Consider the following 10,964-nt stretch of genomic DNA (forward strand, 5'->3'; position numbering starts at 1 on the left):
TTCAAAAAGACATTCAGGGGTAAATTAGAGCTAAATAACAGCACAGAACAGAGACAGGACCGGTGGCTGGATTAACTGTGTTGAAGTCCATTGACCTCCATTCAGGTGTGGCTCACAGTTCCTTTCTGACAGTGTAGTAGAGTCTCAATATGGCTGGAGACATTCCTCCTATATTGTGGGATCTCTTTGGTGTTTGTAGAGCCAGCTTCTATACTGTACCATTCATTCTCCCCTGCAGAAGCCCCAGGCAGAGAGGATACTCGGGGAGTTGGAGAAGATATGTGGTTGCTTGAATGGGGATAAGTTAGGGCAGGACTCAGGGCTGCTCCAGCCTGCCCCAAGGGTCAAAGCAACCTCTAGCAGCTCCAACACAGAGGAGGCACAGAGGATCAGCCTTAACTCAGGGGGACTGAGGATGAGGAATAGAGGGAGAGTCCTTTAAACTAACACTCTAGCAGAACGCACTAGCACAATACCAATAAACAGGCCTGGGGAAAACGAATCAAACACCAAAGATGGTACACAAGGAAGAGGAACAACAGTTTACTATAAACTCTGTTTTAACCAGCATTCTATCATCCAGAATTCTCAAGTAACCTGCATTTTAACCATAAAACACAGCACATTTCATTACTTCATCTACCAGCATCAAAACAGAAGTTAAAGTACATTTTAACTAAGTTTCATATAAGCCCAGTCCGCATATAGTGAAAGTTAAAATAAATACAGTATAATTTAAGTTAAAGATCAAGTGAGTTTTAGTTATGTTTTCCGTTAAGTACAGCCTAGTGAAAAGCTAATAATTAAAGCAAACAGAGTATAAGCTTAAGGTGTACAAAACTACTATTGTTGGTAAATAAACTACTCTACATACATATTTGCTTGTTTCTTAATATCTAATCTAGTTTTTCTTTTATGTTATGCTACGTAAGGCTCTCTATTATCTGGAATATTTGAATATCTGGCAACCTCCCAGGCTGCCAGATATGAAAGAGTTTACTGTATTGAGAAAAATCCTGCTAATCAAGACAAACAAGAACATACTAATATCTCCTTATGTACATGGCCAGAAATGAGCTAGACAACAATAATGCTTTTAGTAATGAAGGAAACCTCTGAAGAACAATTCTGGCTATGTAATCCACTTAAACTGTAGTGCCATATTGCTGATTAGAAGAAGCTAATTTAACTCTAGATCAGCAGTTCCCAGCCTTTTCGAGAAAGGAACCCATTTTGACAATTCAGTAAGACTTTGCGACCCAAGGCAATTCAAAACTGTACAAGGGGAGGGGAGGTTCTCCTCTAGAAAAAAAACATACCACGCGTGCACCCTGGCTTAAACCCCTCTCAGCCCCAAACTGCACCCCAGCTCCCAGGTTTAAACCCCTCTCAGCCCCATGGGATCCCCAGCCAGGGATGATCCCACTCCCCACAGCCCCATGGCTGGGAGTTGGCTGGGGTATGGAGCCCTAACTGGCTCTCAGCCCCCTCCCTGCCCCCCCCACCAACTACCTCACATGAGTTCTGCACACTGCCGCTGCTGCCCCCTGTTGCTCCTTAGGTAGGCTGCTGCCACTGCTTCCTCCTCTGCGTGGCTCCCCACAGCTCTCCTATTCCCCCCCCGCCACCTGCAGTGGAGGCAGTTTACTGCCCTGAAGTGCTGGAATGGGATTCCATTTAACTGATTCAACAGCTAGGTCCCTCCCACGGGCCGTTAAACCAATTAAACTGAGTTCCATTTCAGTGTGGCAGGGCAGGGACTGGGAGCAGAGAAGTGAGCGGTGGGAGCAACAGGAGCCACAAATGGCTCCTTTAAGACCCACATGCGGCTTGGAACCATCCAGTCAGTGACCCCTACCAAATCCAAACAAAACCCCATGTTTGGGTCATGACCCATGGGTTCGGAACCCCCTCCTATAGATAATCAAATTATGCTGAATCCCATCTAAACCAAAGACAGATCTGGATTTCCGGACGTGCTATTCCTAAAGAGGTACTACCATAAGCAGAGAGAAAAACTGAAACCGAGATGGGAAATTCCTAGCAGGCTTGTAGGACAGTGATGTTAGCCTATGCAATAAAACACTGTGAATGAACTAGAGCAGTGTTTCTTAAACTATGTTCCGCAGAACACTGGTGTTCCATGAACAGTTCGCAGGTGTGCCATGAGCGCCTGACACTTTTTTGTTACCATACACTGATGGTATATATTTTCTGTAATAAAACCCAATACAATGTAACTTCTTCATTGCTACGATATGGGATTAAGTGACTTCATTTTGTTTTTGCTTTATATGCTACTGTCTGTTTTGGTCCGACAACAATTTAAGAAAATTTTCACAGGTGTTCTGCATAAAAATACTCTTTGGTGTTCCATAGCCTCAAAAAGTTTAAGAAACACTAAACTAGAATACAACATCAGTTCTAGAGATCCTTTGATCCACTTTGCAGTTAGGCCAAGTCACTTTTAGAGTTCTGGTTGACATGTGAAGGGACCAAAATCTTGTGAGATGTCCTTATGTATCATTTCAGACCCCAGTGATTGACATTGCATTAGATAAGCCTCACGCAGGGCAATTTACGTTGAATGTCAGGAAAAACTTGCTAGCTGTCAGCTGGTTAAGCACTGGAGTAAGTTTCTGGGAAGGTTGTGGAATCTCCATCCCTGGAGATTCTTAGGGCAGGTTAGACCAACACCTGTCAGGCATGGTCCAGAAAATACTTAGTCCTGTCATGAGAGCTAGGGACTGGACTAGATGACCTCTCAAGGTCCCTCCTAGTCCTACGATTCTAAGAGCCTACAAGTCATGAAAACTGCATAAGATCTACTGTTTTAATAAGATTTCCACAATGTTTATGCTGAAATATGAAAATAGCTGGTTCTGTAAGAGTTAGGCTATGGCCGTATTAATACTAGCTAACAAGCTCCACAAAACTCTTAATTCAACTCAGAACCAAAATTTTAGGATTAGGTTTAGCTCTGGGGATTCAAATCCAACCCTTTATCCCCAAATACTTTCAGTGGCTTAGATGTGAGATTCAAGTTTTTGCCCATTTCTTGAAAATGTGTGTCTGGACACTAGCACTGGAATGCTTTTAATAGCAGCGGTGCTGGAAGCCATCCCCCCTTACCCTGTCAGTGCCACCTCCCAGAGCTACAGCTGGGATTAGGGCTGTGTCTCCAGGAAGGAGGGGCCCAGACAAGGATAAGGTGGTCATGGCTGGAGGTAGGCGTTGGACTAGGAACAAAGTCCTGGACACAGGGACAGCAGCCAGGATCAACAAGGCTCTGGGCATACAGCAAAGCCTAGGATGTGGGGCTGACAGCCACAACCCTGGGCCTCGGGCTAACAGCAGAACCCTAAGCATGGGGCTGCGTCCCGGCATGTGGGGCTGGGAGCAGAGTCCCACATAAAACCCACGGGAGCTACAGCACACTCCACCCCTAGTTCCAAGACTATGTACCTGGAGTTACTGATCACAATGATTTTCGGGGCACTACATTTTAAATGTCATTAGCAGTGAGATCCTGTATGTATGTATACATCCTGATTCATTGTCGTAGTCAAAGGGCACTAAACCAAACTAGATGAAATCTTAAATCAAATTCTGGTCTAAAAATAGGAGACTTATCTGCAAGAAAACTCAATAATGTGTTATCAAAAAATCACGACATCAAGACTATGTTCACTTGTGAGTCAGTAGCTGTCAAAATCCAATCCCCATTGCCTCTATGAAATATGTTAACATTTATTGGTTTCTTCATGTCAAGTGTTAAAAAGAGTCAAATACAGTGATAATGCTGAAAACAGAAAAATCAAAATGGAAACTAAAATCATCTAAACACAGGAAAAGACCAAACATTGGTTACCAGATCTGCATGCACACACAAAGCTGACAAAACAGAAAAGAAATCACAGGGCCTTTTGCAGTCTTAAGGAAAAGACTTGAAGCCTCAACCAGAAGCAATGGCCTTCCAAACCCCATCACAGCTATCCTTTTACGCAGCAGAGTGAAAAAAAGAAAAGAAAAGAAAATAGCTGCTTTTAGACAAGGTTGTCCTTGAAGAAGAGGTGTCCTCCAATCCAATTCTTTTGAGACACAAAGGTCACAGAAAACGCAGATTTGTTACCAAGTCACTTGCCAAGCATTCAAAAATGTAATCATGGAATAGTGTTCATCAGCAGTGAAATTAGTCATAGGTTATAATTTGATCACATACTCATCAAATGGCCCCAAAATGAAAGAAACTTACTGACACTCGAGGTTCTATCTACATGCACAAGTGGTTTATCAAACCAGGCACATGCGCTATTTTGCAAGCAGAAGATTGAAAGTCAGAAGATGTTTCTACCTGCACCTACTTGAATCTTGTAATCAGCTCAGAGATGGAGAACCTAAAGCCCACGAGCTGGCTCTGGTCCATGAGCTGCCTGGATCTGGCCTCGAGGCTCAGGGCTCATATTTGCCACAGCAGGCAGCCTGCGCTGGTGCTCCAACCCCACACCCCCTCCTCCAACCAACATGGCTGAAGCAGCTGGGGGAATGGCAGGGCAGCCAAGGTTTTTCCCCCCCACTACTCCCATTGGTTGGAATCCCAGCCAGTTGGAGCAGTGGGGCCAGTGACTGTTAGTGGCAGGGGGTGCAGAGCCACATGTGCCCCAATTAGCTAGGCAGGTAAGTGCTCCATCCCCCTCACACACACACCCTCCCACCCAGATCTTGCACCTCCCTCTTGGTCCTGAACTCTCCTTCCCACCCAGCCTGTACCTAGCCCTCATCTCCATCCCCTCCTGCCCTGAGCCCCCCACCGCCAGACCACTCCTGCACCCTACTTCCTGCCTGAGCCCCACTGCCAGGAGGGTACAAGGGGGTTGAACCAAGAGCACAAGCCCCACCACTCACAGTGGAAGCATGAGCCCAAGTCCCATCACCCCGGGCTGAAGTCAGAATTCTGCCACCAGCAGGGAAAACCCAATTTATTTTGGAGAACTCTCTGAAATGCAGAGCCACTGCTGAGAACCACCATGCTAAATAATTTAAATTAAATTAAATAACAACTGTCTTAATTACTGAGATGCAGACTATAGAAATAAGTCTTTTTATAACTGCATAAAAATTGAAACACTAGGGTAACTTTATCCATCATAAGTGCTATGTTAACAAGAGATACTGAGCCAAATGCAATCCTGAAATAACTCCACTGAAGACAACAGAATTACACCAGGGATCAATCTGGCATATTCATTATAACATTACAGTTCGGAAGGCCTGCTGCCAATACACAGTGAAAAGTGAACATTAGAATATGCAACTAAACAAAATGCAATATCTCACTAGCAACAGTAAGTAAAGTTTCACTTGGAAGCCAGCTTGTCTTTTTTCTGGTAACATGTCCATAGTCAGAACCGTCTACCTACACATTAAACTGCATTTTCAGTATGTACATAAACATATTTTATTAATTTTTGAAGAGTGTTATAGGTCGTTGGTTTTGCATACTGAACATTTCTGGTTTTGGCATCTTCCCCAAAGTTCCTTACTTTCTATTCCACATTAATGGGAGAAATTGATTTACTGTTAATTTTTTGTTGTAAAAAGAAAGTAATTTTTCACTGTATGCACAGAGCTACTTAACAATGGCTGACTGTTAGCTGCTGCTAGGTTTAGTCACATTAGACCCCTCTTCCATATGAAGAAATCTGCAGTCTGAAGAGTTTCTTACCATAGTCTATTCTATATGTAGCCTTACATAATTAGTCACTGAGAAATATAATGGATTAAGAGTAAGTATTACCATATGTGTTACTAGAAATATGTGCATTGGCTTATGTGTAGAATGCTTTATGTTCAAGGTCTCCATATTTTCTTTTAATGTAGCATGACTGCAGTTACTAGTCCAAATTCTGATTGGTGCTGAGGATCTATGATACCCTTCGAAATACAAGGCCGGATCTTAACAGGTTTGCAGAAAATTTAGCTTTCAAGCTGTCCTACCTCACTCGAATCAGCGTGTTTCGATGGCAAGAATTCATGTTCCTAACCACTGCAACTGGCAGTAATCACCATTCACTCCTGTGCTTGCTACATGTATTGAAAGACAGTTGTCTCCAATGACATTAGGGAATGCATAATACAGTAAACTCTGTCTTAACCAGCATTCACCATCCAGAACTCTTAACTAACGCGCATTTTAACCATAAGTAAATTTTAGTTCCACTTTCCATAAGCACAGCATAATGAAAGTAAATACAAATACAGCATAAGTTTACCATGTACAATACTACTTTTGTTGGTAAAGTACTGTGCATACATTTTTGTTAGTTTCTTAATGTCTCATTTTTTTTTCTTTAGCCTTACGCATTACTAGGTATACCTCTCTATTACTTAGAACAGAGTTTCACAAACTTTATATAGCTGGGACCCAATTTTTTTCAGTACCTTTTTTTGCAGTCCAAAAATATACATGCACATAAAATAATGAAACATTAATAAATGTTAACTGTTTATTATTTATTTACAATAATAATAGTAGTACACAGTGATAATTGGTATATTTTCCTCCAAGGACTGGTACTGGGCTGTGGACCACACTTTGGAAACGCTGACCTAGAATACTGGCTCATTCCGTGACGGATGCACAGGAGCTTTCTAATCGTTTTTTTATTTCTGCTCATTGCTCCGGACTCACAGTGAGCCTCAAGACGACAGAAATTATGCCTCACCCTCTATGAAAAGAGCCCAGCACTCCAGTGATCACTGCTGCTGGTACAGCTGTTGACAAGTTCTGCTACCTTGGAAGTGTATTGTGCTTTAGCACAAACATGGATCATGACGTATCTGCTTAATTAGCAAAAGCCAGAGCTGACTTTGGAAACTTGACCAAACACCTGTGGAATGACCATGGTCTCAGACTCCATGGCCACGTCTACATTACAGAGGTCTTTCAAAAGAAGCTCTTCCAGACGATCTCTTCTGAAAGATTGCGTACACATGCAAAAAAGCAGATCAAAAAAGCGATCTGCTCTTTTGAAAGAGTATTCACACAGCCCCCACTCTTTTGAAAACAGGCCAAGGATCAAGAATGAAGACCGCTCTTTAGAAAGAAGTGTCCTCTGCCTGACACAGAAAAGGAAGAGTGATTTCAAAAGGAGCAACACATTCTTTCAATTTACTTTCAAAAGAACACTTTTTGTGCATAGATGCTCCTTGGGCTCTTTTGAAAAATCTTTCAAAAGACCTTACTTGTGTAGATGCAGCCCATAACAAGGTAGCAGTTTACAAGGCAGTTGTCTTGAATATCCTGCTGTATGGCTCAGAGTCATGGACAATATAGCATTGCCATGTTTTGAAACTCAATCAGTTCTGTATGTGTCGTCTGAAGAAGACTGCCCACATGAATTGGTGGGACAAAACTCCTAATGCAGAGGTTCTTAAACTGTATAGTGTCACGGGCATGGAAGCAATGCTTATGAACCAACAGCTTCGCTGGATGGGTCATGTTACGAGGCTGGATGATACATGGATACCAAAGACGCTCTTCTATGGCCAGCTTGCTCATGGGAAGCACTGTGTCAGTGGTCATTATAAGTGCTATAGAGACATCTTAAAGGCCAACATGAAGTCACACAGCATATCTCCAAATGATCTGGAAACTCTAGTTCAGGGCAGATTATCCTGGAAGCAAACCACCGTACATGCTCTTAATTGTTTTCACAGTCAGCATTACCAGGTGCTACAGGAAAAGCAAAGGATCTGAAATGAATGCAAAACGCGTACAGTTGGCAGGTTTTTATGTGACATCTGTAATCGCCTCTGCCAATCAAGGATTGGGTTAGTCGTTTGTCAATGGAGTCCTATCAGATGAGATCCACCGACCAAAAGAAGAGAGACCCAAAATATTTGAATATCCAGCAACCTCCTGGTCCCAGGGCAGCCAGATATGAAAGAGTTTACTGTACATGTTTGTACAGTGCCAAGCACAATAACGTCCTCATCTTTGTTGAAGTATGTAGCTGCTACCTTAATACACGTCATAAATAACGTGTCTCTTTCTTATTACTTAATTGCAGGAAAAGCTACACAATCACTTGTCTTATACCATTTCCAGTGCCACTGGAATAGAATTCTTAAACTGCTTGCACATTTTCTCCTGGACACAGAGTATACAAGTAACTCAGGTAGCCCCTCTGATTAAAAAAATGCTTAAAGAAATAAGTTGCATGTTGTAGTATAAAGGGAACTTATAAACAGGATGAATTCATCTGTAACAGGAATGAGCTTCTCCACTTGACTTGACTACTGTCAAACAAAGAGGTGAACAAAATATGGCCCACAGGCCAGATGCAGCCTGCCAAACATGTCCTCCAGCCCCCCCATGACTCTTGGGCCACTCAAATTCCCACAACATAGCAGGGTACTGAGCCAAGCTGCCTGCCTGCGATTCCCAGAAGTGGCCGACACCAGTAGCAAGCATGTCACCGTATGCCCCTTGGCAGAAAAGGAGGTAGTAGGTCTCCACATGCTGTCTCCGCCCCCATCACCATCCTCACTGATTGACAAGTAGCCAAAGTCAACTCAACACAATTATTTTTCTGGTCATTTTTTTTTCTCTATTTTTCATATTGGACCCAATGATTTCTGTTTTGTTACCAGGCAGGTCAGCTAATTGCTGAAAACAGTAATATTTCAGTGGTACCTGGCTGCAACAGGGCAGGTTATGTATTTCAAAATGAATTCTTATTTAGCATCTTGTTTTCTCATCAATTGTTATGACTGTGATTAACATGAATTTTGTGACACTACCATTCCACACAAATTAATTCTGAATGGCTTATATTGTATCAGAGGCATATGGCTAGGAGATAAGGAGTGAATGCATCCAATTTTGAATGGAATATTCCAATACAAAAGAAACACTGGGTGTCTAAAGCCACCGATGCCATGCTTCTTAATGTTGTCTGATATACAGTACACTTTCATATCCACCATTCTATTACCTAGAGCTCTCAAATAACTGGAATTTTAATCAATAGTAAATTTTAGTTATGTTTTCCATAAGTACAGTATAGTGAAAGTAAATACAAATAGATACAGTAAATACAGTACACATTTACAGTGTACAATACCACTGTGGTGGGTAAATAAAGTACTCTGCATACATTTTGTGGTGTTTGTTTCTTAATATATAAATCTTGTTTTTCTTTAGTGTTATGCATTGCTAGGTATGCCTCTCCATTATCCAGGATATTTGAATGTCCAGCAATCTCCCAGTCCTGGGACTGCCAGATATGAAAGAGTTTACTATATAATGCCTTTTCTTTTTGTGTGGGTTTAATTTAAAAACCTGCTGCTAGAAAAGCCAACGTATCGAATTCCCATTGCCATCCTGACAGCTTTATCTAAAAGGAAACACAAGTATCTATTTTAGTTTAGGGTTTTGTTCTTATCGGTAAGTATTTTCAATTTCACTCAAGCACACTTTCACTGTACCATAGGCAGGAGCCCTAAAGCACACAACTCTGTGGTTGAATAGACCCTAAAAACAAGCTTTCTTCCTCTAAAATCCCAAGAAATAAGAGGGCCTTTTCTGATGCAGAAAAAAACCCACTGTATTGCCACAATATATCCATTGTCTAGAAGCTAGAGGCCTAGTAACCTTGGTTCAGCCACAAGAGGCCCTGTTCTGGTATTCACGTTACCATGATGGCTAACAACAATGAACCAGGAATATACCAAGCCAGATAAAGACAACAATGATGAATCACAGAATTAGGGTTAGAAACAAAATGGAATTTAGCCAAAAGGGAAAAAAAATTAGCGTTTTCCTCCCACTAAATTAAATGTTACTTGCAGCTACAATTTAATTTTTGGCTTCAGATCGAGTAGTGTTATACAGACTTTTGATAACCTGAAATCACATCTCCTTCTGTTCAGAGAAGGACTGCAGTTTTGTTAACACATACAGAGCTGTCTGAATAGATTGATGAGACTGGGCAAATACCAGATTCCAACATCAACCAAGAGCTCAGCCAGGATAACAAAATAGTGACAGAAAAACAAAGGAATACGAAACCCAGATGAGCTGAGGTCCCTTTACTCCTGGGGAGCAAGAGCAGCCATGGAGAGGGGCTGCACTAGCAGCCATGGCGAAGCAGTTACACACAGCACATTTCAATCAAGTATACAGAGCACTGCCTGGGCTCTTGGACTAGCAAATTGCCAATAAGGTTACAGCGGATATAGGGTCTGTTCGCATCCCAGCGGGGCTTGTGTGTGTTCCTAACTAGCGAGGAACTAATCTCTGTCAATACGCGGCAGGAGCAAAACCCACCAAGGGCATCACTTGCCCCTTCCCCCCCGCCCCCGCCGCAGCGGTACAGCCTCGTCACCGCTCATCCCTGCACACCTCCCACCTCCGCCGCCGGGCCTCGCCCGACCCACCTTGGGCGTTCGGATGTGCTCCATGGCGGCCGAGCAGCTCCGAACCCAAACCCGAGCGCGCGCGCGCGCGCCCGCCCCGTGGGGCAGAGGTGGCGTCATAGGGAGCTACAGTCGGAGGATGCGAGGTTCATCCTCAGGGACGCGCGCGCGCGCGGTGTAAGAGGGGGAGGGGCGCTTTGGACCTCCGTTTCCAGCCTTGCAGGTCCGGGATTGGCTCCGCCCCCTCAACTCCGGGCGGCAATCTACTTCCTCCCTCTCCCCGATCCCGCCCTCCATTTTTGCTGCCGCTCGAGTCTGCGCAGGCGCAGGAAGGGCGGGCGAGCGAGCGGACGGGCAGTGCTCTGCTTCCCGACGTACCATCTGACATAGAGCTGGAAGGTCACCCAGTGCTTTCGTCCCACGGTTTTGGCGGTGACAACGGCCATCTGAAGCAATTAACAATTGTCCAAGCATTAATTGTTTCCCTTGCAGTTATAGCTAAGATGGTGCACTGCTTAGGCTGTAAGGTAGTAAGTAGGTAG

The 10,964-nt window shown here is 43.4% G+C and overlaps 1 protein-coding gene across 4 annotated transcripts in view; it reads right to left on the minus strand.

The window, feature by feature from the left end:
* Positions 1-10,624, minus strand: part of MTMR7 (myotubularin related protein 7) — a 71,563-nt gene extending 60,939 nt beyond the window's left edge. For 3 of the 4 annotated variants that reach the window (XR_012645372.1, XR_012645373.1, XR_012645371.1), the window contains exon 1: positions 10,444-10,624. Coding sequence is in view for 1 of the 4 variants with exons in the window: in XM_074992847.1 (XP_074848948.1) it covers positions 10,444-10,542 (99 nt within the window). In the remaining 3 variants the exon portion in view is untranslated. The remainder of the gene's footprint in view (positions 1-10,443) is intronic. The other variant, XM_074992847.1, reaches the window with a different exon arrangement.
* Between the last annotated feature and the right edge of the window lie 340 nt (positions 10,625-10,964).

Source organism: Carettochelys insculpta, chromosome 4 (genome assembly GCF_033958435.1).
Source record: "Carettochelys insculpta isolate YL-2023 chromosome 4, ASM3395843v1, whole genome shotgun sequence".
Taxonomy (NCBI): Eukaryota; Metazoa; Chordata; order Testudines; family Carettochelyidae; genus Carettochelys; species Carettochelys insculpta.